Source organism: Typha latifolia, chromosome 9, assembly GCF_019914945.1.
Source record: "Typha latifolia isolate L0001 chromosome 9, TyphaL0001v2, whole genome shotgun sequence".
Classification (NCBI taxonomy): Eukaryota; Viridiplantae; Streptophyta; class Magnoliopsida; order Poales; family Typhaceae; genus Typha; species Typha latifolia.
In genome coordinates this window covers 2,098,953-2,125,739 of record NC_133094.1, presented here as the reverse complement: position 1 = coordinate 2,125,739, position 26,787 = coordinate 2,098,953, and the positions used below count along the sequence as shown (strand labels likewise).

General features: G+C 37.5%; 4 protein-coding genes and 2 non-coding genes across 7 annotated transcripts; 1 reads left to right on the top strand and 5 right to left on the bottom strand.

The window, feature by feature from the left end:
- Positions 1 to 115: 115 nt before the first annotated feature.
- LOC140795403 (chloroplastic lipocalin) lies at positions 116 to 3,116 on the top strand. Of its 2 annotated transcripts, XM_073147943.1 has the most exons (6): positions 124 to 313; positions 1,004 to 1,127; positions 1,605 to 1,841; positions 1,932 to 2,222; positions 2,734 to 2,804; positions 2,891 to 3,116. In XM_073147943.1, exons 1-6 carry the CDS (start codon positions 258 to 260, stop codon positions 2,922 to 2,924), a joined length of 813 nt encoding a protein of 270 aa, XP_073004044.1. In that variant the 5' UTR covers positions 124 to 257; the 3' UTR covers positions 2,925 to 3,116. The 2 variants fall into 2 exon arrangements, with proteins under 2 accessions (XP_073004043.1, XP_073004044.1); XM_073147942.1 differs by having other exon boundaries at positions 116 to 313; positions 2,734 to 3,116.
- A 478-nt stretch (positions 3,117 to 3,594) lies between these two features.
- LOC140795834 (small nucleolar RNA snoR97) lies at positions 3,595 to 3,700 on the bottom strand. Its single transcript, XR_012110366.1, has one exon. It is a non-coding gene; the product is annotated as a small nucleolar RNA snoR97 (small nucleolar RNA).
- A 207-nt stretch (positions 3,701 to 3,907) lies between these two features.
- LOC140795833 (small nucleolar RNA snoR97) lies at positions 3,908 to 4,017 on the bottom strand. Its single transcript, XR_012110365.1, has one exon. It is a non-coding gene; the product is annotated as a small nucleolar RNA snoR97 (small nucleolar RNA).
- A 262-nt stretch (positions 4,018 to 4,279) lies between these two features.
- LOC140795402 (uncharacterized) lies at positions 4,280 to 6,235 on the bottom strand. The gene is made up of 2 exons (XM_073147941.1): positions 5,742 to 6,235; positions 4,280 to 5,099 (listed from the first exon to the last, which is right to left on the bottom strand). The coding sequence occupies exons 1-2, from the start codon at positions 6,112 to 6,114 to the stop codon at positions 4,408 to 4,410; spliced, it is 1,065 nt and encodes a 354-aa protein (XP_073004042.1). The 5' UTR covers positions 6,115 to 6,235; the 3' UTR covers positions 4,280 to 4,407.
- Positions 6,236 to 6,494: 259 nt separating this feature from the next.
- Positions 6,495 to 7,759, bottom strand: LOC140794971 (fatty acid desaturase 4, chloroplastic-like). Its single transcript, XM_073147274.1, has one exon. It carries the CDS (start codon positions 7,511 to 7,513, stop codon positions 6,698 to 6,700), a length of 816 nt encoding a protein of 271 aa, XP_073003375.1. The 5' UTR covers positions 7,514 to 7,759; the 3' UTR covers positions 6,495 to 6,697.
- Positions 7,760 to 8,160: 401 nt separating this feature from the next.
- On the bottom strand, positions 8,161 to 25,236 carry LOC140794970 (protein EXPORTIN 1A-like). Its single transcript, XM_073147273.1, has 32 exons — positions 24,892 to 25,236; positions 24,192 to 24,308; positions 22,920 to 23,012; positions 22,706 to 22,777; positions 22,337 to 22,444; positions 22,173 to 22,255; positions 20,509 to 20,647; positions 20,328 to 20,396; positions 20,072 to 20,149; positions 19,890 to 19,952; positions 19,678 to 19,722; positions 19,219 to 19,326; positions 19,039 to 19,134; positions 17,265 to 17,468; positions 16,881 to 16,940; positions 15,156 to 15,266; positions 14,870 to 14,967; positions 14,689 to 14,797; positions 14,037 to 14,102; positions 12,439 to 12,537; positions 12,279 to 12,359; positions 12,053 to 12,142; positions 11,133 to 11,218; positions 10,844 to 10,924; positions 10,560 to 10,742; positions 10,005 to 10,071; positions 9,768 to 9,878; positions 9,570 to 9,677; positions 9,340 to 9,477; positions 9,117 to 9,254; positions 8,938 to 9,042; positions 8,161 to 8,725 (listed from the first exon to the last, which is right to left on the bottom strand). The coding sequence occupies exons 1-32, from the start codon at positions 24,985 to 24,987 to the stop codon at positions 8,603 to 8,605; spliced, it is 3,225 nt and encodes a 1,074-aa protein (XP_073003374.1). The 5' UTR covers positions 24,988 to 25,236; the 3' UTR covers positions 8,161 to 8,602.
- Between the last annotated feature and the right edge of the window lie 1,551 nt (positions 25,237 to 26,787).

The following is a 26,787-nucleotide window of genomic DNA, read 5'->3' as shown; positions in this document are numbered from 1 at the left end:
CCAAAAGTTAACTGTAAATTTAATGCTCATTTGTGAAAATTTTAAAATATTTTATTCCGGTGATACACGTGGTAGAGCTCTATTGGAGAGTCAGATACACATTAGCCTGCAGAAGAGGAGCTTCTTAGCTTCACTCGAATCATCCACTGGAAAGATAGATCGTATTCGGCTTTTGGGATTTTTTTTTTTATTTTTTTCCTCCTGGATTGCGAAATCTATCACAGTTCTTGGAGAACTTTGGGGAGTTCAGAAAGATCATGTCTTTGGTGCAAATCCCATCCCTTCGCGTCCCGCCTACTTCCCCCTCTTCCGGGTACTATTTTTTCTCTTAATTTCGTTCAAATTTGTGATATTTTGATTTTTTTTCTTCAGATTTTACATCGGCCCAATTAAATTTTCAGTGATTTATAACTAGATTTGGTGTCTGTTTACCTCTTTCCCAAATGGGTTTCCTTGAAAGATGGTAAATTTGTTAGTTTCATGGCATTTGGATTTCTACTCCTTATTGGAGTAATGGATTTCTTGGTTTATCTTTTGATGGATAATGTGATTATGTATAAAAAAAGACTTGTGAGATCAAATGCTAGCAAAAAAAAGCTCTTGAAATTATTTCGAAAGGATAATATTTACAAAACAGCGATTTTCATATAGCAATCAGAGAAACAAAAGATTTGGGTGAGGATTATGGACAGTTGTTTGGCATAAAATTCTTATGAGGAGCCTGCTCTGAGGTTTAGATGTGGGTCATTTGGACTTTGGGGCATCGAAAATTATGAACCATTGTTGTGTTTCTCCATAATTTCTTTGGTTCCAACTCCATAAGTTCTAAGAACATACAATACTTGAAATTTCATAGGTTATTTTAGGCTTAATTTCTCATTGATGATCTGTTTCATAGTGTATTTTTTAATGCTTTGAAGATTATAGAGTCAGAGAGTGCAACACTACATTATGGTTTGACTTCCTGCTGGCTCCTTGTTTTTATTTGCATTCTTTTCTATAGATCAAAATGTTCTTCCCCTGGAGAAAAGATTATAAGATGCTCTTTGAGTGTGAGCACATCTATATCTAAAAAGCTGCTTCCTTGTCTTGCTGCTTCACTTCTGCTCGTCTCTCCACCAACTCAGGTAATAAATGCCTTGTCCATTCCTTCCTTTGATGAAATTGTTTAGACATGAAGTGAATCCCATTTGTTCTTCTAAAGAGAATAGAAAAATTGTTAGAAGCTCGATGTTTCATGGTTCAGCATTTGCTGAGTACCATTTGCATGAAATGAGGTATTGATGAGTCCTATTTGCTTGCAAGTAAATGTTTCACTGTCAAAAGTATCAAGCTTGGCTCATTTAAACAAGTCTTCTCAGGTTTGAGATTAACTTTGAGTCGAGCCTGATCAGAGATTGGCTCAATAAAGCTGACTTGATCGCACTTGTACTGGTATTATTACTATGGAAAAGAAAAACTTGCCATTGTTGTTGCAAATAGAAAGAGAGGTGTAATGCCAGCAGTTCAACCGTATGGAGGACTTATAGCAGAGTATAATTCACCAAGCCAAGATTTTATCAGACTAACATACTAACTTTTTTTCTTTTATAACTGTTGTTCAGGCTCTTCCTGTGGAGCCTTCTGGTCATCAGAGTATCTACCAGATTGCAGCAGCAATTGATAATGGTGATAAGATAAGACTTGATAGCATCTTAGATGACAAAAATGGGATGCTTATGATGAGGGGTATGTCAATGAAAAATTTCGATCCAGTTCGATATTCTGGAAGATGGTTCGAAGTAGCTTCACTAAAACGTGGATTTGCTGGCCAGGGACAGGAAGACTGCCATTGCACTCAGGTGAAAAATGCTATGAATAAATCTAGAAGTTCATTCTATATTTTATTTCATCTAACCATTAATAATTTTCATGAGTAACTAAAATTTCAGGGAGTCTACACATTTGATGCTAAAACCCCATCCATCCAAGTGGATACTTTTTGTGTTCATGGTAGTCCTGATGGTTATATTACTGGCATAAGAGGAAGGGTTCAGTGTCTTTCCGAAGAGGATGCGGAGAATGCTGAAACTGATTTGGAGAAGCAAGAGATGATTAGAGAGAAATGTTATCTGCGGTTTCCGACAATACCATTTATTCCAAAAGAACCCTATGATGTTATTGCCACTGACTATGATAACTTTGCTCTTGTTTCTGGGGCTAAAGATAGGAGCTTCATTCAGGTACGGTAAAGTTTGTGGCTTTTCCTGTTCTCTTCCTAATAAGGTTTGCAAATTAACGCTTAGGTTTAAATTTCTTTGTGATGTTTGTATATATAGTCTAATGTCACACAAAAAGACTTACTGGATACAATCAACAATTATAGGTAGATGGCAATAACATGCTTGCTGAAATTGCAGAGTTAGCTGCATATATGCATTCATGTGCGAGTTCCGTCAGAAGCTTGCCCTTCTGATGTGATTTAGTGAGCTAAATAAACAAAACTTCACCAAGAAATACCAAATATGCATTCAAACCTCAAAGCATTTACAATTTCTCCAAAAGAGATTTGTTATTTCCATGTGGTGCTTATGAATATACATCTTTCACAGGAATGTCGGTATTATTCCCTCTGTACATTATGATACTGTGATATAATATGAATGTTTTCTCATGCGCTTCTATTTCTAATTTGCAACTGTACATTTGCCATGTCTTTGTAGAAGATGCTAATCTTTGAAGTCTTGAATTCAGATTTATTCAAGAACACCAACGCCTGGTACAGAATTTATCACAAAGTACAAGTCATACTTGGCAAATTTTGGGTATGACCCTAGTAAGATCAAAGATACGCCTCAAGATTGTGAAGTTATGTCCTCTAGCCAACTAGCTCTGATGATGTCAATGCCAGGTATGAATGCAGCCCTGACGAATCAATTTCCTGATTTGGGATTGAAGGCACCAATTGAGCTAAATCCATTTACAAGCATCTTTGACACATTGAAAAAGCTTTTGGAACTGTACTTCAAGTAGTTCCACAAGAAGATAAAAAGAAGAGTGGCTCCACGGATTGATGTATATATTGCTGTGTTCACTGATTTAATAATGCTGAATGGAGCTGATGTTGAAATGAGAAATTCTCTGGTCTTCTAGCTATTGATACTTACATCTGAATGAAATGTAAACAAAGCCAGACCACCCAATCCATCAGCAAAGATTCTAAATGATTAGTATGATAGTATCTAAACTATGGCAGCTAAGCTGCCAATCTTCTGACAGGTAGAACAATTGATAAACTTTTTCATACCAAATCAGGCTTGGCATGGATATGATAATGCCCTAATAATCAAGGTGTTATCAACAATGTGCATGACCCAGCACAATCAGACACGCATAGAGTGATTTCAGTGGGTAGTACTGAGTTTGCATGAGTGATTTTTCCCACCAATGGAAGAAATAAGTTTCAGCAATGAATTAATCTACTGGCCTTCCAGCCTCAAAGATCATCTTAATGTGTCAGCTGGATAAACTAAACGCAGACAATGAAGTTGTCCAGAGATGTCTAAAAAAATCTAGTTAAGCTAGAACAAGCAACAAAAGAAAAGCTAAGGTATATGATGTCATTATTATTCAACTCCAATCTCCTGTAGTTAAGCAAAGATGAAGGTGACGACACTATTAACTTTATGAGTTTTGTTAGCCTCCACTGCCATCTGAATTGCCTTAGAAGGAGAATGCTTAAAACTCAAAACAATTATTGACAAAGAAATGTGTTTGTCAATGGATTTATCAACTGGCCTTCCAGCCTCAAGGCATCTTAATTTGTCATAACTGGACAGAGTAAATGAAGAGAATGAAAGTGGTTCAGAGAGGCGCCAAAAAAGATCTAGCAAAACTTGAATGAACAACAAAAAAAGTGAGATAAGGTATATGTCGTGTTGTTATTCAACTCCAATCGCTTGTAGTTAAGCAGAGATGAAGGTGATGACAACACATAAAATTTATGAGTTCTGTAAGCCTCCTTTGCCATCTGATGCTTTAGCAGGAGAAACGCTTAAAACTCAAAATTATCATTCAAAAGAAATTTATTATTGACAACAAACCAAAAATGTCAGTAAGAAATATAACAGCCATCAAAAATCAAATAAATACGACATTAATAAGTTAGTTCCTGGTTTCGTATATGGTAAGCAGGGGAAGGAAAGAAACCTAAATATAATTCAGAGACATAAAGGAACTCCAATAAGGGTATTTCGATTCCCAAAAATGCTTATCGACAAGAAATTACCAACTTGATTAATTGGCTCTTAATAAAGAAATTTGATAAATATTGAGTTGTGATTGGAAGACTGTAGGGAGCTTACATTAGTCTATTAAGAAAATTAAAAGATTACAATACTTAACAAGTTAAAGAAGACTATTGCAACTTTATGCTACCATCCATGTTAGATGCCGGTGTCTGACCCACTTTGCAGCAACATGGATCCCAATAGATAGAGCAGCAACCTGGAGAGGTATCGGAAATCTACTAGTACTTCCTGATGCTTCTTTCCTCCCAATTTCTGACAATTTAGAATGCTGATGAATTGCAAGAGCTAGGTACAAAGCTAACACTATGAATCTCAGCCAAGGCTGACCAACAGCTACCAGTACAGCGGCAGACGGTAAGGCAGCTGAAATGCCATCTTTCTTTTTGATGAAATACGAGTAACAGAACAAACCAGACAGGAACAACCAAAAGATGACTTCAGGAATGTAGCCACTCACAGCCCCAAACCCAACAATCCCAGAAAAAGAGAGAAGAAAATATTGGCTGCTCACAGATTCAGGAACTACTGCTTCAGCAATAGCCAACACTGTCGATGAGAACAAGATAATCCTCGTCAACTCTGGAACAGGGGCAAATGCAACTATGTTGGAGTAGATGTACCGAACACTATACAGAGAAAACTCAATGCACCTTATTAGACCAGTGAGTGGATCTCCAATAAAACGAAATACAAAGGCTAGCAGAAGCTTGGAAAGATAGGCAAAGAAAGTTGTGATGGCCATTGCTGCCTTCTTCCAATTACCGAGTTCCCACAAAACAGTCCGCCAAGCATAAACAAGAAACACCAAGGCTGCAAATCACAGAGAAAAATAAATAAATAAATAAATAATATATAACAAGAGAGAAACAATTGCATCACAAAATTGATAGCTAATTTGCAATGCCGATAAAAAGAATGATATAAAATTTACTCCCTAATCACGGTACTCGCAGCATTGGATTTTAAACCTAAAATGCTTATCGGATGTAGGCAAAAGTTGCTCTTACCGAATCATTATACTCCCATGTTTCACTATATTTTTCTCATAGACTGTCATCTAACGGAGTTTCAGATGAGTTCCTTGTGGTTATAAATTTCAATGTACATCTTTCCAAAACCATATGGCAGGGACTTCTTGATACTTCTAAAACACACTACATAATTCAACTCGGTCTTGGAAACGATAGATACTACCAATCAGTATATACGCCGATACTTGGTCATTCACAACAAACCAGAGTAAGAAAATCCTACATGTCGCTAACAGACTAGTCATGCTCTTCCGACAAATTATTTCATCTCCTGATAAAATAGAAGGAAATTGCGCACGTTTTTATTCCAAGAGTATCAAAATGTCAACTAAAACCAATAGCAGTAAAATAATCTACAAAATAAAGAAAGAAAGAAAGAAATTACAATAAAAATAAGTAAAAAGTTTCTAACTTCACGCACCAATTACCCATGGCCACCTCACCGGGCGCTCCGGGGCCTCCTTGGTCAAGTAACGGAACCTCTCCGGCAACGTGCTTTGCCCCCTCGCCGCATCGGCTTCATCACCCACCCCACTATCAGAGGACTGCCCTTCCTCATTCCTCGCCACACACGATACAACCCTAAGCTTCTTCGCCGAAGAAAACCCCAGTAGAAAACTAGATTGGGATGGTTTTAAAGTGGGGAAACGAGTAAAGGCGACAGCTTTAGAAGGAAAAGGCCTTAGGAGATGAGGAGAGGACCTTGATCTAGGGTTTAAGAGAGGAGGTGAGGCGAGGCGAAGGGAGGCCGCCATGGCGCGAGAAGCGGAGATTGGAAGAGCAGCTGATGCCATAAAAGAAGAGGAAAGAGTTCTTCTCTACATCTCAGGGCAAGGCTAGCTACTCTAATCCGCCATTTCTTTGTGGAAGCTCCAGCCTCCAGGGTTTATCCTCATTCCTCTACACTGAGAGAATAACAAATTAGGGCTTTAATTGGGCCAAATAGGATAGCAAGAAGCCCAATAGAATTAGCTTGCATTATGATCTAAATATCACATTACACCCTAAATTTTTTAAGAAACTTATAATTTACCTTTTCAATTATATACGATATAATACTTACATCTATAATTTAGATGGACAAACTTTTAGTTATCAACGCGAGTTTCCTTTAAAGATTATAATAATATTTAAGGGTATTTTGGATATCAACTCATAGTTTATGAGGCAAATATGCAATTAAGCCCTTAATTATAAGGTTCCTTCTCCTCGTGTGTCCAAGAAGAGAGCAGAGTTCCAATTTAGTTATCATGTGGTATTCCACTATACAACAAGGCGTAAAACCAAACTACATACAGTCTGAAAGCATCAATTCAAGAATTAATTACTCCCAAAAGAATACACCGAAGAGAAAAAAAAAATCCTCCAAATTTTTGCTTATATGTATTCCCCGGTAAGGTTGCCGCCTTTCTCCTCCCTCCACTCCGCCGCCGTGTCGCTCCACGACCTCGGCCGGAGCCCGAACTTGAAGAAGACCACCATCTCCATCGCCTCGAACACCTTCCGCTCGTCCAGTACCCGATTCCACGCCCCGCTCACGATGCAGTAGTTGCCGTCGTACGGCTCCCGGTGGTGCGCCGCGTGCTCGGTGCGGGACACCAGCACCCGGGCCTCCTGCATCGCCGCCACCGCGGCCGGCAGCCGCCCCCTCTTCTCGTGCGCCCACGCGTGGAACTGCTGGCTCAGCACCACGCACCCAGCGCACGTGCCCACGAACGCGTGCGCGCCCGCGTGGCCGCCCGCGAGGGCGTCGGCGGCCGGCACGACGAACGCCGCCACGCGTGCGAGGGCGTGCAGGTTGTTGGCGAACTGGCGCTTGGTAATGGTGGAGGGGTACTTGTGGTGGCCCTGGAAGGCCTCGATCTGGGAGCCGAAGACCGGGGTGGAGGCGTCGCCGTAGTTGTCGATGGCCCAGTGATAGACGCCGGTGGCGAGATCAGCAACGAGGTACCCGAGGTAGGCGGCGAGGAGCGGCTCAAGGAATGAGCCGGTGTCGGCGGCGATGGAGAGCGAGTTGGATAAGGAGGAGAGGACGGCAGCGGAGCCAGCGGCGACCCAGGCCCGGTGTTGCCAGGTGGAGCGGAGCGAGGAGGGGGCTGCGGGTGACGCGGCGGCATGGGAAGGGCGACGCGTGGTGGAGACGGCGCGGCAGGAGAGGCGGAGGAGGTGGCAGTGGGGGGGGAGGGTGTACATTTGGAGGAGGAGGAGGAGGAGGAGAGGGGGGATTGATTAGAGCTTAAAGAAGGAGAAGGGTGAGTCTGAATATTAAGTAGCACTTGTGGTATAGTATGCGAGTACGTGGGGAGAAGGAAGGCAGTGGAGGAGTTTAGAAGACTTGAGAGGTGGGGAAGAAGTTGATGGGGGATGAAAAAGGTGAGTGGAGTGGGGTTGTATTGGGAGCCACAAGTAGAGCCGTCCGTAGACGTGGGCTCGGATGGATGGACTGCGTTTGAAGGGGGGGGGGGGAGGTGGAGGTAGTTCATCTTGTGCAGCTCAGACGTGTATGGAGGATTCGCTACTTTGGAGTACTTGGCAGTGTCTGATTGAGTGGAAACGCTTTCAGTGTCCAGATGCCTCGGAGGTTGTGGAAAGGGCGAGAAGAGCCGTCTGGTCATCCAAAAAAAAACCGGGAATTTTTTACCCAAAAAAATAGTAATAAATGCAAAGAGAGCGTGCTTCCGGGGATGTAGAGTTAGGACTCAAACAGCAAACAGCCTTTTATTTACATCTCGGAGAAATAATGGGGTTCGATAACTAGATTTTTTGGCAAGTTCAGGAAAGAATCCACGGTTAAAAAAACAGAAGATAAACAAGTATTTAAAACGCAGAAGAAATTGGGATACACTGAAGAACAAAATTTCCATTCTGATATGGAAAGTGTCAGCTGTGTAAATGCTGTCAAGCACTATCACCAGTAAATAAGCACAAACGTTGAAGCCCTAGCACATGCTATGGATGGATAAACACATCACCAACACACCTATTTTTAGCAAATACATACACTCTTCGCAAGAGCTGCTGCTACTTCAACCAGGCTTTGCCACAAGCCAGCAAGTATCACCAGCAGTCCAAACAGCTCCAGAGGCAGCACAATTTGTTTTCACTATCTATCAATCAAATTAGGGAAAATCATCAGGAGGGGAAAAAAGACAATAGAAACACATGGCGCGGCGCTCCTCTAGACAATCTCGCAAATGATTCGATGCACTCCCTCAGAATTAGGAAGGCCGTTAAGGGAAGTAAAATGAAAACCATTGGATTAGTTGCGGGAGTCATCGACCACTACGAGTCCACCATCTCATCTTGCAACTCACTGGGGGCGATGAGCCCAGGAATGGTCAGCATCCTTTGGCGCTCCTTCTCTCTCTGTGCAGCAGCCTCTTCAGCATAAAGATCTTTGTTGTCCTGCATACCGAAGGCAAAAGCATTACAGCAAGAACTAAGTGTTGTAGAAACAGAAAGAAGGGAAACCAACAAACATAAATATCAACGAGAAAACAACCTTTTGGAATAAATGACAGCTTTCCTACGGAGAAATAGCACAGGAAAAAAACTCTCCACAAGTGAAATATTGATTGAAATGTTCACATAACAATCAAATAACTAATCTGAGTTACCTGTGCAGAGAACTCTTTTGATTGGACGAGGAAATCCCTAATGTGATTCTTAAATGTTGGAAGATCAGTTTTTGACCCAAAAAGCCCATCCACAAATTGTGTTACCTGAGAAAAACATTATCTCTTCATGTTCGTCCAGGATTAAAAATGAAAAGAAGTGTTGAACGTCAGATTCCTACCTCCGCTGATGTCATATTTGGAAATGATGATCCCAAAAGCTTTATGGTGTAATCACGAACAAACATCATATTATTAGGAAATGGATAGGGTACCGCAGCGGCGTCCCACAGAGGCTCAGTTAATGAACCAGAATCTACCTAAACATCAACCAGAAAACAGCCAAACAGTACTCAGCAGAATGAGTAAGAAAAGGAGTAGCTAAATAGCAATTATTCAACTTACCAGGCAAAATAAATGCTGTAGCACTAAAACGTGCAGCTTAAAACCTGGTTTGTGAAATGTGTCTGTGAGAACAGCAAAAATCTCTTGCTCGATCGTCAAATAATAAGTTCTATAGAATTGATTACAGAATTCTGAAGCCTGAAAGATGATATGACAGCAAAATGTTGGAATATCTGCAGACACATTTTAATAATTGCTGACCAAGTGACCAAGGTTGGGTTAAATCTGACCTGGAAGTTCTTCAGCATTTCCAACAACAGAGTAAGTCCAGTCTCTGCAATGTTTCTCTCAGTATGCCGAAAAGCCCAATTTATAGAGTCCATTACAAGTTTCAGTTGCTGGATAGAGATAGTAACAACAGTCATTAACAATGGACCAAAAAGTAACTCGAGAGCTATACAAGTTCATAAAAGGATATATTACTGAACCTGACTTGACAACTGAATTAAAGCTCGAAAACAATGGGTGCCAATTGCACGAAGTAAGGAGAAGAACTTGAGGCGATGCTCAGGATAATCTTCAAAATTCTTGGTGATCATCTACATAATACAGAAAAGAACTTGGATGTGGTCATCTACATAATACAGAAAAGAAATTTTATGCACACTTAAGAAAACCATCAGAAACTGAATCTTCTATGTTCCAAACTAGGAAACAATTATTACCTCAAGAGTGCACTGGAAAACAGCTTCAAAGATGCGGGGTACATCCTCCATCATTGCACCTTTGTATCTGCGAGTGATAATTCCATAAAGGCTAAAAGAGCTAGAAAATAAATTATCTTGGTGCAAATAGTTACTTGTTAGTCATTACAACACCAAATGATGGAATATTCAAAAGTAGACATTGTGGCATGCACCAAACAGATGTAAGCAGGGCAAGTCTGCCAGGGATGAAGAGACTTCATGTGTGGATGCCTCCAATTTGTTCATTGAATCAATATTCTGATTCTCCACAAGGAGAGGATGAAAGGTTGATATAGGTCAATCAAGAATATCGCAAGGAATTATGACATCTGCTGGGGAGGTTAGCGTAGACCATATTGTATGCATGTACAGTGCAAATCGACAATAAGGACATCAGATAACTCAAAGAAGCTAGTTTTCTCAAAAGTATTTAAAAAAAAAAGTAGCAACACATAGAGAACCTAGCTAATTAGTGTCGACCATGTGCCTAATGATCAAAAGAGAAAAATGGAATTATTGTGATTTGTAGCATACTTGTTTATAATGGTAGCAAATAAAGATAAGACTTCAGATTCCCTGGCATCGGGCACATTTCTAGCATAGTCAGCAAGGACAGGATCCATCATTGGTGGAACAAACTGTTTTCCAATATGTGGTTGATCTTCAGCTTTGTCTACAAACGTCTCAATCAGTTTTAGCGTCTCCCTCTTTACAGATCTATAAGCATAGAAGTACATGATGTTAGACTTCTTAGCCAACTACAAGATGAAATGCAATGTACAAAGACAAATCTGGCAATGTTTCATATTTTAATGTACCGCAAAAGTTTCACATAAGACGTTCTTGAAGCAAAAGGCCCTCCTTCAGCAATAGTGTTTGATATTAGTTCACTGTACATTCTGATGTCAAAACCAAAACGAGCATCAGCAAAATGTTTTAATGTACAGGCAAAATGTTTCAATATTTGATCTATGAGTTTCCCTATATATCAAGATGCACTAAAGCAGTCAACTGTCCCAAGTGATTGGAGGATCAGGAATGAGTAAATTAGAAAGAAGAAACAGACTATTGCGTAATAAAACATCAATGGTGTACTATAGTCCTTGCCTGTAAACTGTAAGCATGTCCAAGAATATTAATGATATTTGTGGGAAGAAATATTGCCCAAGTGAACTAGCAACGCTGGTGTTTGTCTGTCAATCATCAATAAACACAAGCACTTAATATCCACATAGACAAAATTAATGCATATAAGGGCAGAACCAGACTTCCCTTGGTAAGGTGCACATTTAGTATGTTGCCTATAATTTTATACAAAAGAAGAACCAGCTAAGAAGATCCATTAACTATTTTGTTTACATTATTTTGAATAAATAAAATAGTGAAACCTTCAACTAGTCCAAATGGTATTTGGTCCAATAGCTCTACATGGCTCCATTATGAACCATATAGATAAACTCATAAAAGTATAAAACAACTATCTCAGAGACTTTCAACAAATGCTATCAAATGCTCCAATTAATAACACAATACAAATATCAAGACTGCACAAGCACGAACTGAAGTGTGAGAACTTTCATCTTATAAGCTAGAACACTAGAAGTGTTTATATATTAAAATTTCAACACAACCTTCAATTTGTAGCCAAGTACCGGGAATTGGAATTTTGTATTTGCATGCACAAACCCCATAAAGGCCCAAAGATTTCACTGAGTGGTATATTACTATATTATTTCCAACTTCTTCAACTAAAGAGTGTAGAACAAGTTGAAATGTCCATAGATCAACCACAGGATACATTTAGCCAGAGGAATGCAGCTTAAATGCTTCGTCACTGTTTCGGGTTGTCCTTGCTCTATGGTATTACACTTACCCAATACTTGACCTCAAAAATAGACAAAAACGATCATCATCACATTCAATCACGCATATGAAAGTATTATCTAATACATCCAACAGCAGATATCCTTAAAAGAAGAATATCATGATGTCAATCAAGAGCCTCCATCAAGCTTTGCTTATAATACCTGCAATATATTAAGAACTGTTCTAATAACATCTTGATTCTTCAGGACATCAACACTTTTGCTGGCCTGTCCAATAATTTCAGCCCATTTCTGCAGAAACCATAAACCATACAAACAGATCGTATGCCATCAACAGTAGAGAGAGAACATCCTTTAAAAGATGATGCTGAGAAGATAAAAAGAAATAAAAGGAGGACAAATCATAAGATACAGCAAATTGACCTACCTGATTTGGAAGATCCATTAGTCTTTTCAAATACTCATCCCTCTTAGAAGGATCAGATTCTGCATGAATCATGTGACCAACCTGTGAAAATATCAATATGGTGACTTCTCATGGAGAGAGGGTTAACTGCTAAATATTTGCAGCCAGATATATTAAATACCGATTCATAAAACGTATGAATCTGATGAGCCTCAAGATCTGCAACTGTAATTGGAAGGCCGGTCAGAAGTTCAGATAAGAAGGGTTCATTTTCGCCAACCTAGATAGACAGTTAGAATTGTGAGAAAACTATGTGCTGATAGTTCGAGCACATAAAGGCAGTGATCTCCTATTTTGGAAGGTAATGAACCTATAGAAGTCTACATACTGCAACCAAACACTGATAAAACAAGCAAAAGAAGAGTATCTAGTAAACAAACTAATATTCCCATCTAGACAGAAGTAGAAGGAAATTTGCATGAAAGGTAGCTCCTAAATAAAAGTTTCTCAACATGAATCTATGATATACAAAAATTTTACAGCTTTCCCTTCCTGCAGAATGCCAGAAATCAAAATTCCATAAGTGACCGGAGATCTAACTGTTTAGGAATTTCAATACAAGAAATAAGATGCAAGCACAAAATCAAGACAATCAAGAACATAAACACATTAGCACCGGAAGACCAAATTAATTGAGTCGACTATGGAAATCAGGTTCAACATAGCCACTTTACTGAACCCTATACTCTTTTCAGTAAATTTTAGAGTCCAGAGATTAATAATATCCCTGCTTAGTTTATTCTCCTACTTTTGCACCACTTGATGGGAAAGAAGAAAAAAGATTTCAAGCAATACATGCATCAGTAGTCACCATGAATAACTTAGGACATGCAGGGTAGAATCTTTAACAAACATAAATAATCAAGACCTTTAGCATGATTGAAAGAACTGACCAAAAAAAACTCAAGTCCGAAAGCATATACCATTCTCTCAATATATTAATTACAAACGAAATCATGGATGCATTGAAAATAAAACATTGATTATGATATTGTATTGCTGTTACCAACAAACTTGTCATGGTAGAACAACAATACAGGATTCTCACAAAAATGGCACAGGCATGCCGACGCTAGCTTGGGATGGCATGCGTGGTGTTGGCACACCTCATGACACTGGCATATGTCCTGCCAAGTGTAGGCACATTGTGATGTGCCGCTAGCACACTTCCAGGTCATGGCACACACCAAACTAGATATGACGCTTTTTTTAGAGCTTAAAGTAGCTTTTGATGGCTACTGGAAAGTATTTTAGCCCTAGATATTGGTGTGACACATCAAATATTATGCAATAGGAAGGAATCACCATCAAAACAGATGTCATGAAGCTAAAAGTTACATACATATTTAAGTCAAATTGCATAACAAAATTTTGAGATTTAGAGTACATCTATTTGAAGCATACAACAATTATTAGTATCCAATACTATTGATCAAATTCGCTTTTAAATTAGGGGAAAAAGTTAGGTAAAACCCTAATGATTGTATCTAATAATTTATTTTCAACCACAAGATCACAATTATAATTGAACAACCTTAGTGTTGTCTTTGATATGATATCGTTACTAGCAAACCAGTGTAAAGGAACAACAGTTGTTCAAATAGGCAGATAAACAATCTTGTGACATGTACAAATACATGTAGATGTGCTTGTGAATGTGATCTAATATCTCTAGCAGCCAAGACTAAAGATGTAATTTTAATAATTGACAAACTATACCTGCTTAATCACGAACTTGCGTTTACATTTCTGAACAATTTTAAGAAAAGTGTCACAGGCCATGTCCTGCAAAGACAATTAAGTCAATCTTGTGCACAGAAGCATTTTAAAAAAAGTATATGCAAAAATGTCTTCTACATCAAATTCAGGAGGACACAAGGTGCTCCACAAACTAGAAGCAGCAAAAAGCAGAGAGAGAGAGATGAGCCATGTAAAGGCATGCAAAAAACAGAAGTTGTGAAACCTACATAATGGGAGGTGTCTTATTGAAGCACTTTTAATGAAAGTTTCTTATAAACAATCTGAGGGGTGGTGCAGAAATCACAAAGAATGGGAACTGGAAAAGAGACATAAGTTGATTAGAACAACTCCCCCATCACCCTCTTTTCAACCAGAAGAAAGGGGAAGAAGCTGTAAAACAAAATGTACCGATACCTATACTACAAATCACAAACAAGGCCTCCTAAATTTCCTTTTTAGGATCTGCATGTGCTTCAGTTTAAGTGGGCTCCACATTCATAGGTATATATAGAAATACATGTGGCATGCAATGTACTGTATATTAGTTCACTACAACAATATGCCCCAAAGTATCACAAATCCATGCTACTGTTGTTTTAAAGATAAAGCAACAAAAAGAAAAACTATGCACCTGAACTCCTGGGTGTGTTTCATGCATAAACTCAAACAACTTATTGACCACTGTCTTCAGAAACTTCCAGTGAGCCCTAAGAAACCTTGGGTACTGGCCCACCACATACCTGATATATGCAGCAAAAGTCAAAGAATTGCAAATTTATGAAATATGAGAACTTAAAACTAAAAAGACCTACATGATGTTACTTGCTATGACGGCTTTGTTATCCTTCCCCTTGGTAATTTCACAAAGATTCAACAAATCACGAATGACCATCACTAAGAACCTATTTTCCTGTTGAATAAGAGTCCAGAATTAAATATAATGTCCCTAAACAACTAAATAGTTATAAATAATCATTTAGAAGTAGTTGTATCCTAAATAGAACAGCAATGATAATGGATCTTTAAAGATGAAGCTGCCCTTCAAAATATACTGATATACAATATCTTGACATTAAGCAGTATCTGGTGATAGCATACCTGTTCCTCCATCATTGAACCAGATATTGATCCAATCGCCCAGCATAACGTATTTAAATTGTTCCAACTCCAATCCTCTCCATTCAATTGTTTACTTAACTTCTTCAGCATCTAAAGTAAGATAAAAAAAACATATGAAATGAGATGCTTACCTATGTTGAAGATACTAAATACTACATAAATACAATATCAGAATGAAAAATTTGAGAACAAAGAACGATATTGTACTATAATTGGCAGTTGTTACGATTTCTGAAACCACCAATCACAAGGCCTTCTTACAATGTCTCATATTAAAAACTGCATATGTTCAACTTTATATTCATGAAAAGGAAACTACTGATAAATTATACCATATCAAATGTTCATCTGTAAATGCTTACAAAAATTTGTATAACAAACTTTAAAATTTGGAATTCCAGTGCTAATAAGTCCTGAGCAAACTAACACAGGAGCTATGATATAGCTTCCAAAAACTTCTTTTTACAGTTAACTGGGGGCACTCAATTACATATGAGAGGGAAGATTGTGGGACCATATTGGCGTAACTCGCGATCCTAGTTCAAAGTGAAAAAGCCCCTTTGTTGGAATCAAGTTCCTCCCGTACGTGATCTACTGTGATGGAGTCCTGCAGAAGTGTTTGTCCCTCTTTGATTAAGAATAGGTGAATGCTCCTTTTTTTTTCCCCAAAAAAAAATGATCAGCACTCCAATTTACTCAAAAATATGTCAGTTTCTCTGGTTCCCCCAAGAAACTCATCCCTTGCTCAAGTCTAATCTAATATTAGAGTTCTTGGGGAACTTATGTAAGTTTTGGATAACAAAAGATTCTCAACAACCACTTATAGAAGTAATTCTTCAGTCACATTGTTTAACAATGTTTTCATATTTTATAGCATATTCTTTATTAATCTAGTACTCAACCATTAAAACGGTGCAAATTTAGCAATATTTATAAATCACAACATGTATGTCAAATTAGTTAAGCTATCAGCAATTTTCAGTTCAGACACCTCGAGTAAGGTGTACTATTAGTATACAGGAGGTTATAGGTTTTAAGTCTTGGAAACAACCTCCTCAGAAATGTCAAATTAGTTAATCTACAGACAATTTTCAGTTCAGACACCTCCATAACTATTGCCATAGATTTTCTCTGTTAGTGTAGCAGACTCCTATTGCCTAGGAGGTTATAAGTTTTAAGTCTTGGAAACAACCTCCTCAAAAATGAGTAAAGTTGCATGGATTTTCTCTTCATATGCCTCACATAGGGAGCCTCGTGTACTGAGAGACCCTCTTTTTACCTCCATAGCTATGATCCGCAAAGACATAAGGGGTTTACCACCTGGGACTCTTAATACCTAGAACATAAAGTTTTCTACCATATCCAACAAATCCTGTCAAAGTGACAGCTAAGAATCACTATATAAGACTTACAAGCATTTGACAACACATATTTAGTCATGCCACAACAGTAAAGCTGAACTCCAAAACCACCTACAAGTTCACTTTTATTGTCACCTTGTTTATCTTTACTCCCTCTGCTTTGCAATAGTATTTACCAGTATAAACTATGAAGGATATATAGCCTAAACTCCACTTTGTTTAACAAACACAGGTAGCTTCCTTTCAAGACATCAGTTTCAGATAAATTTTGCTAGGACAGCATAATGATTACAGAGCAGATGATTTCAGAAATACATATCAGAAAGTTGATGATCATTCTTACCTGCTGTTCCGTATCCTCAAGGTCGAGGTGTGACAAGTAGATCAATGTTTCCCTCATGATCTACAAATGGAAAGAAGTCAAATTAATGTCAGCCAAAAAAAGGGCATCAAAAGAAGTGCAAGAAAGCATCTAATAAGCAATATTAACTTTTTGATAGAGCAGTCTTCAGAATAAAAAGCTCGGAGCAACCTCTTCAAAAACTAAGCAATTCAAATCCCCATCTACAAAGCTTAGTATTTTCTCTTGTAGAATAAACCATTAAACTAAGCACCTTCTGCGAAAAGATTCACTGAGGGAAACATTAAACTAAAAGGACAGACATGAGACAAGTGCATACAATGAGCAAATACAATCAAAGGCATCAATGATCCTTAGGTACCAGACCTTATACTGAACGAGAACATCATTGTCCTTCAAAGTTTCTCGTACGATATTCCCATTTTCATCTTCAACGATCAATACCTCCTCAGGCTTTGCCATACGACAAATCATGAGCATTCTTAACTTTGATAATGGACCTGAGTAAAGCTGGCGCCTTTGTAGGAGAGGTGAACCCAGACCATCAACCATTCCAGGTATTACCGTGACCTGCAGAATTAGAAGACTGTGTCAGAGAGCAAGCATACAGATAATTATGTAGATGCCACATCAAAACTGACAAGGCAATACATGAATCCAATCAGTCTATTAAAAAAAGATGATCTCATTCTGGACAAGTAAAATATGGTGTAGAAATTGTAACTGAAAAGGCAATAAAGAATTTAGTCAATTTACAGATTACTCATCTATTAGAACAAGCTTAATCAAAAATTACAAAAACAGTACATAGATGCAAAAGTTAGCATGTTACTGATAATCTCATATGCCAAGTACAATGTCCATAAAGAAGTAGAGATAGGTGGAACTGCAGAACCGAGCACATTTTGCAGACACAACCTCGAGCACTTGTTTCGAAAGTCATCATATATTGGCGACTTTTCTTTAACTTCAAACAGCAACATAAGTAAGAAATTGGACTAAGTTTGTCTAAGAAACACAATCAATCTAGGACAGCATAAGTATCACTGAACGTTGCGGGGGTGAGATCAATAAGAGTAAGAAATATTCTCTTTGCCAGTATAACCTCTTCTAGTGCAGTAACTGAAAGAAATTTCTATCTCATTTCTCAGAAGCTTATCGACAATGGGAAACAAATATATAGCTAGACAGAAAGTTGGTTAACATTACATTTCCTTTCTCATTGCAGGTGGGAAGAAATTCATAAGAAAGAAACAAGCAAGTCATGCTTAAGCACGACCAAAGTAACAACTAAGGATTCCACAATGCAGATGTACACATGCGCAGAAAAACAAGCAATGGGAATGCAAATGTGCACAGGCACAGGAACATAAGTATGTGCATAGACAAAATACTCACAGAAATGAATTGAAGTACATTCATGTTGAACTAAAGATAATAGAGTATAGACGCAGCAATGTCAGCTATGTACAAGATAAATGCACTGATATAACAATTAACAAGAGGAATATACATTAGTAGAAGCTGGCAAAGAGTACCTACGTGCACATTGTATCAATTGCAATTGTCAATCAACACAATCGAAAGACCTAATTATCTTATTTTTACACAGAATCTGTCTGTTTAGCTCATAAAGGCTGAACGACAATGCTTCGGTGCTAATTTGTCCTTTCAAACTCAGCACAACTTCTTAATTTGCACATCTCATTAGCTTTCATTCTCACTATAATCCATCGATGTCTTGTAATATAGGTAGCAAAGCAAATAATACTTGTGTATTTACATTCTACAGAACAAAAATGATTAATACCACACTCAAAACCACCACGAGCATCACCAACACTGAGTGTACTTAAATTTAAAAAAAACTAGTCCCTCACCAACCTTCAGTAGAAGGATTTTCAAATGAAATTGCTTGAAGACAGCACCTAAAAGGGTGACGAAATCAAACAATAAGAACTCAAAATACTGAAGACACGAACATACTGTGTTACCTATTCCCTCTCCAGTCTAGAAAAAAGAATAAAGTTGGCCCCTGCAAATAATTTGATGCACTCTAGGGAAGAGCAAACAAAAGGAAGAAAAGGTAATGCACCAAAAGAATTTACACTAGCAAACAGAATTACCAAATTAGAGGTACCTGGAGTCCCATTAAGCTAGCAGTGGCTGCAGGATCCATCTGGTGGTGTGCTTCAAACAGCTCAAGAACTAACACATTCCAATAGTCCAAGCAAACCTGTCCAAACAATAAAGAACTTAAGTCAGCAGGTACATAATATGCAACCATTTCTCCAATATTGCTAATAGATAGTTTCTATACCTTGAAAACCTCTGTGTCATCAACATATGAGATTCCGATAAGATATTCAAGACCCAATAGTAATGTAGCTCTATTTTCAGGAGTAGCTTCCAGTATTCGTATGTGGGCCTGCACAAATGGATAGCATTTTGGACAAGTTCTTCTAGATTATATTTAAATTTAGATTCTCATCTGTTCAAGGCACAAACCGGAATAAGAAAAAACATGAGATCAACATCGAAGAAATCAGGAAAATAACAGAATTATCGAGCTCTTGTTAGATAATCCAAAAGGCACAATCTAGTAGCCATTTCAGTCTGGTAGCAACTTTTGTAAGAAAATTATGGTGTTTAGCTACTACAATAGTAAAGAAAAACTAAAGGGAGGTTATCTCTTCATACTCATCTCAGAAATTTGAATCAGAAACTTCAAATCTAACAAAACTTCAGGATGTTGAACACAAAGAATGAAGGAGCTTGCCTTAAAAAATGAGGTGAAAAACAAAGCGAGGTTTTGGATAAATGCCTGCACTAGGGGAAAAAAAAAGAATATTAGCTTGAGTTCCCTGGAATGATAGAAAAATATAAAGAAAGCAATAACGCTCATCTCATCATCAAACACTACTATATATCATGATCCCATAGAAAGCATGTCAACTTTAAGCATATTGTTAAAAGATTAAGAAAAATTACCTGCTCTTCATTAGATCCATTTGCATAAGCATCCGGGATATTTGTTCCAGGAGGCAGAATAGTCTAAACATCATTGCAATTTGCAATTCAGCATTGAAGGGCAGAAAAGAAATTGTCTAAAATGAAAAAATAAGGCCATAAACAATGTTCTTCAAAAAAATTTCTGGATAATGGAAAATTACCTGTAATTGCAATGTGAAAATGCTATACATCTTAACATACTGGAGATCATAAAAGTCACCAAACTGTAGAGCAGCAACCTGCAAAACAACATAAGTATTACAGCACAACCGCATAGGAACTGTTTACAATATGCAACTCAAACAAAATGATCTATATCTCCTGCCTAGTGATACAAGAGTTTGGAGTGCGAAAAATCATTTAAGTTGGCAACATTTAATTGCTCAGTTGAAAGAATAGGCTGTAGCACACTCATACCTCTGTTAGACATTGAAGTGTAAGATTCCGATACGAAGCCACTGGAAAGAATTTCAAGAGAGTCTCCAGCTAATAAATAATTAAAAGCACAAAGAAAGTAATAAGTATCACTGGTAATTCAATGGTGAACATAAAAAATTTAAATATATCTATCTAAAAATAAGAATGTAATAAATCGAACCAGTGGTGATTCAAATATATAGCCAAGAGGGATCCACGATAAAAAAGCATGAAGTGTTGCTAAAGTAGCCCGTATAAGCTCCGACCTTTGTGATGCTGATAGTACATATAAGCACAACTCGTGAATGAGTTGAAATTCACTGTTCAAAACAAAGTAAAACTTAAGTAAGCTTCAGGTTTTGACAAGCACATAAAAAAACAATGAAGGTAAAGTATCAACAGAAATAAAAAAGGCAGCAAAAAAGAACCATGATAAATCATATATATTGTCAGTAAAACCTTCTTCAGAGAGCAAATGCTAACCATGTAAGAGAGCAGGAAGCCAACAACTTTTCCATAAAAAGAGAGCAGGAAGCATGTGAGACCTTCTCCCATAAAAGAGAGCAGGAAGCTTACACGTAACTAGGATGCACCAAGAGCACCCAGTCCAGAAAATGGAATTAACACCAATACACTAAAAATATTGTTTAAAAGTCACTAGATGCTATCACAATTTGCGTATGGCAGAACTCATAACTCCACAAGAAATAAAAAGCTACTAAGCTGTAGTAAAGTAGGATTGCCATGATAGTGGCACAAAAAGTGCATATTAGTCATAGGCATGATAGCTGCCAACCCTCACAGTTATCGTGAGATAACACACTCTCTTCCCAAATAATTTGTGACACTTCAACATGAGGTTGATATAGGTCAACAGGATGCCAGAATGTTCCAACACACTCTCGTGTTGAGTAGTGTGTCAGCTTACTGTAGGGTCCACATGGGTACCCACAGGATCAACACAGGGTGGCACAAGCCAACCTAGATGAGTATCAAGAAACTCCCTACATTAATAACCAAAAAGGCACCGGCACAATAGATATTGAGCATTTGGACCACGCCAACAAGCACGCGCTAGAGCACATCACTGAACAAGTACATGAAATGATATGAAATGGAAAAGATAAAAGTAAGAACTCTATAAGAAAAGGACAAAAGAAATTCAAAATAATAGATAACTTGTCATCTATGCTAAGTACATGTGTGCCCTGATGAAAGTGAACTTCTTCTATAAAAACCTTTCATCTTCTCCAAGTTACCAAATTTAACTAAATGTAGAAGGTTGTTACCTTCCTAGCATAAGAGATGGTTATCCCATCCTAGTTGCCTTTTAGCCAAAACCAATACGATATTTTTGAATGCAAAAGACAGATTCAAAATGGCTAGTTTTTATAGATCAAACTTCTAATTAGTTCTTCTAAGTCAGAATAAGTTATTTAGTAATATAAAGGAAAATTTCACGGATCTATTGTAATTTTGCAAAGTTAGTGCATCAAAGTCACGTTCAAGGAGCATGCAGACAAAGATCAGTTATACATTTTCAAAAGCAAACTTCCCCATAAGGAATTGAGCAATGAGCAATCATGCAGAAGAATTATTTCCTTCATATCATACACAAATTGAAAATCAACAACCCCATGCTAGTTCACGATGTTAAATAATATTAAGCAATAAAAGTTTTAGGCAAGCCACCATTGCAATTAAACCAGGAAACACAAGTTGGCAGAACAATTGGAATACATATGCTGATGATTAGGAAGAATCCAACATAACATAGTCAATGACTCAATGTCAAAAATAAAAAAACAGAAAACAGAATATTGAAGTCAACAAGATCAATTTTACCTATTCAGAGTTTGTTTAAGTTCTTTAATCTTTTGCTGTGTCATCTCTCCTCGTGAGAAATCAAAAACTTCTTCACTGAGAAGCTGAATGATTGATGATTATATCAAACAAACAATACCTAATTTTAGCAAAGGAAAATTGCCATTTCAAATAATAACACATACCTTCAATATAGCCATGCAATTTTCGCAGATTGTTTCACTACTCTTTGCAGCTGAAACAAGATCAGGAATAAAAGTTTTCCACCTGGCAGGCCACTCATGCTTTAAAACCTGTTTTTACAGGACATAACACAATCAAACAAACTGATTTGACAATAGAAGCAACTCACAAAAACCTCTAAGACCTGACTCAAAAAATCAAAAAGAAAAAACAAAGTATTCAGTATCTAGAAAAAACATTAAAAAATACAAGTCAGGAGAAGAAAGAGGTATATCCTAGTAAAGCTTTTTATTTTTTCTAAAAAGGACCACAGAAACAAACCAAAAATAATAAAGTAATAAACGATTAAAATGAGGGAGTTTGAGAGTTACCTGCACCAATATGATGTTAAGTTTATTGACATATAGCCTCTCCCTCCGGAAAGAAACTTCATTACTAGAAAGCTGGTAGAGTACGTAAACAATGGAAGGTAAAGGCAACGAACATAATTAAGATTTCACAATATAGAAAGTTGCATTCAAGCAATAAAAAATGTCTCAAGAAACAAAAGTTAATATAGATCAAAAGATTTGGAGATGACTCTACCTGTACAATAACATCAGATATATAATTTTTTATTCCATCCCGTTGTTCAACCGGCAAAGCATTCCATCTATATTTGATAACACTCTCTAATACCTAGAAAGGATACAAGGAGAATTTCCACTTATCAGGAGGTTCCAATAAAGATCGAGACATACATTACAATTCTAAAGAAATCTCTAGACACATACTAAAATCAACAAGTAAATAGTAGAAAGAATTATAAAAGAACTAACAAATGTACATCATTCAACTATCTGCGAGGCAGATAAATGAATCTAACACAAATATATGTCATAACAGACAGGTTAACATTATCGAGAAACTAACAGGGCAATAAGTGCCTGAATATTCAAGAAATTGTGCATTTAAAACACCTGCTTGAACGAAGCACCTAGATGATCAGAAAGCCTCATGAAGTGGTGTAAGCAGCAAAAAGTATGCATCTATTATGAAAGCAAACTATGAATCAAAAGAAAGAGGGGTTAAAAAGAATAAGGTTGCTACAGCAGTTGCAATCAAGTGGTCTTCTGCAAGTTTAAGACCACAGGAGATATTATGGATCAGCGCAAAAAATCCATCCAGCCAAGTGAGCAAATAAAAGAAAGGTAAATGTGAGCTAAGAAGAGGACATGGAGGCATAATGGAGATGCGCGAATAATTAGTGCCAGTGGAAGAGAATAAAAAAGACCTAAAAAGACAAAAGAAGAAATGGCAGATGAAAGGCAGTCAGACATAGGCTTCTTGGTGCAATCCTTCCATCATCATCTTAATCCTTCCATTGTTCCTCCATATGAATATCAGATGTACATTGAACTACAGCTATAAGTACTCTCCAAGGGGAGTATACAAGTAGACAGTCAAGGTTTTAATGAAGCTGGATGCTTATCATCTTTTGGTAGTACTGACCTTCATGTTCATCAATCTTGACAAAGACCTCATTTTTTTCGTAGTTCATCTTCACTTCACAATTTTATAAGGGCGATATGATAAAGCCACATAAATTAAACCATTACGACCCTCACAGTTACTTATTATTTTCTCCCACAAAAGTGTTTCTAAACTCAGCGACACCGACTAACTTTGTGAAAAAAAGATTGGTACCACATGGCAACTCCCAGCTGTCGAAATAACTCAAAAATCTGAGATTTTGTCGTTTTACCCGGCATAATTAAGACCAGTGTAACAATAAACGATTCAGATTTTCTGGATTCAGTTTCAAAAGTACGTCTGCTTTTGCAATTAAGGACATGCAAGAAAGGATTCCAGACTTACTTGAAGAGCAAAGAACTTAGTGTTCAAGTTCTGCGAATTCTGTAGAATGTGAACCACTTGCAACCAAGTATCTGGATTATTCTGCAAATCCCGCAATATCTGATCTGCAGCTGACCTCTGCCAAAAGCAGACAAATAAAAGAAGTTTATACAAGTGAGGTGGCAAAGACAAAGCAGTTGCTGAATGAAGCAATAAATAAATAAAGCCAAGCCATGATTTTTCATATTTAAAGTGGAAATATATAGATGCACGTAGAATTGCTATTTAAAAATACAATGAATCTCTACTTCTAGAATAGCGCATTCAGTCCTGCAAGACTGCAACGCAGAAAACTTCCAAAACCAACCAGGAAGAGTTTCAAGAGTCCGTCTACCTGGAAACATAGACTAATGAGCGCTACCGTGACATCCAGAAAACTACTTTTTTTTTTCGTGGAGAATTCGCGTTAAACTCTCAAGACACGATCGTAATCTCGATCAAGGAATACAAATCAGAACGTTTCAAGAAGCGCCTCCTCTAATGCAAATAAAAAAAGGTGGGCTAAAACACTAGGAACATCAAAAACCCCTACAAAACCCTATTCGAACATCACCTCCCGTCAGACATCACCAAATCAAAAATCCACCGCATGAAATAAAAGCCAAGACACAAAAAATGGAGCTAAAGACACAATGAGATTACGCTAAACGAAGAGCCTCACCTCCTCCTTAGATCCCGTGCCATAGAACGCCGCCACGGTCGCATCCAGTAGCGCAACGTCGATCGGCTGGCTCAAATCCCTCAGCTTCTCCGCCATGGGAGGACCGGCTCAGATCAAACCCGTGAAACCCTAGAAACTGCGCCGAAGACGCCGTGGAAGGTTCTAGAACCCGGGAGAAGGGTTCCAGGGGACCGCGGAAACCCTAATCCTCCTCCTCCTCCTCCCTCTTTGGGATTTGTGAGAATATTCGAACGGGGTTTTCGTCTCTCTCTCCTTTCTCTTTCGCGATGTTTTCCTTTTACTCGCTTTTGCTCGTCTTCGGTGGTCGCGATAGAATCATCGAACACGACTACACGAGGCGGCAAGGAAGTACTTGATAACTGGGGTTCCCTGCGAGTTTACAAAGCGTCCTGGTGTTACCAGTAAATTACGGAAATGGCGCTGGGGGATTAGCTTTGTCATTTTGACGGAATTGGGCCTTTGCGTTTGAATACAGCTGCATTGCCTACAAGGGTATTTTTGTCATTCAGATGTTGAGGTTGCTCAAAGTTTTTTTTGTTTTTCTTTTGTTAAAAAATAATGTATTACTTAATTATCACGAATACAAATCATTAATAAGAGCAAAATTGGATATGTGAGTTGAGGAAAGGTTGGGTTCTCAACAGAAGAGCATATCAACATTTAGCATGAGGGTTGCTTTAGAGGTTCGGTATTCATAGTACTCATAAATGAGTGTCTCCTTATACACTCTCATACAAAAAAAACTTCTCAAGTATTGTTAGAGGCCACATCATTGTATTTTTTGGGGGGGATGAGTGGTGTTACCTTCCTCGAAGAGTTAATAAATTTACGGGATGACTAACCTAGGCCTAAGTTCGAATTACCTTCCTCGAAGAGTTTAATTGTGGAGTCGGTAGATATAATAGATAATGTCTAACCTGATAAAATACAAAGCAGTGTGAATTGCGAAACAATTCTAACGTAATTTCTAAATGATGATTTTGATTTTGGTATGGATAAAGATGCCCCACATTTTCTTCAAATCTTTCAAACTTTGTAGTTCTAAATTGTTTAGCTGTCTAATAAAAAGTTATTCCACATTTTAGATGATAGAATTTTTAAGAGCACAATTTAATTGAAATGCCATCATTTAGTAATTTAGTTTAAAGAGCGTATAATTGTTGCTTTGCATGCTAGTATTAAAAATATATGATACTGAGACCCCTGACGAATTATAATTAGTGGTGTTATCCCATTTGTAAATGACAACTTTTTTAGGCACATTATTCGTTGTGTGCTAATATGTTACTACACATATCAAATGATCATAATCTGATCTAAAAAAATAATATTAAGTGTCCTAGCAAGTATAATAGGTCATTTTATCATATAGCTAGAGTATTCACGAATGTCGATTGTTTCGATAGAGACACGTTGTCGATTGCATATTAACATTTTATTATGTGCATTGAAAAAATATGTTTAACAAATTAGAGTATGTGGCGTGCATAAGAGAAACACCCAAATAAATTTGAGCATAATTTGCTCGTATTGAATTTGTACTTCTTTAATAAGCGACAAAGACAAAGATCTAGAGTAAGAGAAAGACAAATGTGTATATATCATTTGACTTGAAACATAGTTATGAAAAAACTCGTCGTGTTTGCCTTTTGAGTTTAGGTACCTCACTTGAACTAGTTCAGTAATTAAATATTCTTTTATCATTTTCATATATAATTACATTTATTATTAAAAAATTAAAATTAAAAAAATATGACTAACTAATTGAGTTTAAGATATAGTCTCAAACTAAATAAGATATTATGCACTCTAAGTTACCATCGACTATTTCAATACAAGGTATCATAGATTATATGTCAATGCATCATCGTACAC

Coding starts and splice junctions, on each gene's coding strand:
- LOC140795403 (XM_073147942.1), top strand. CDS start 258: ATGTCTTTGGTGCAAATCCCATCCCTTCGCGTCCCGCCTACTTCCCCC. Junction 314..1,003: donor CCTACTTCCCCCTCTTCCGG/GTACTATTTTTT, acceptor TCTTTTCTATAG/ATCAAAATGTTCTTCCCCTG. Junction 2,223..2,733: donor AAGATAGGAGCTTCATTCAG/GTACGGTAAAGT, acceptor TCTTGAATTCAG/ATTTATTCAAGAACACCAAC.
- LOC140795402 (XM_073147941.1), bottom strand. CDS start 6,114: ATGGCATCAGCTGCTCTTCCAATCTCCGCTTCTCGCGCCATGGCGGCC. Junction 5,100..5,741: donor GAGGTGGCCATGGGTAATTG/GTGCGTGAAGTT, acceptor TGTGATTTGCAG/CCTTGGTGTTTCTTGTTTAT.
- LOC140794971 (XM_073147274.1), bottom strand. CDS start 7,513: ATGTACACCCTCCCCCCCCACTGCCACCTCCTCCGCCTCTCCTGCCGC.
- LOC140794970 (XM_073147273.1), bottom strand. CDS start 24,987: ATGGCGGAGAAGCTGAGGGATTTGAGCCAGCCGATCGACGTTGCGCTA. Junction 24,309..24,891: donor GCACGGGATCTAAGGAGGAG/GTGAGGCTCTTC, acceptor TGCTTTTGGCAG/AGGTCAGCTGCAGATCAGAT. Junction 8,726..8,937: donor CAAAAGAGTTCTCTGCACAG/GTAACTCAGATT, acceptor TTCGGTATGCAG/GACAACAAAGATCTTTATGC.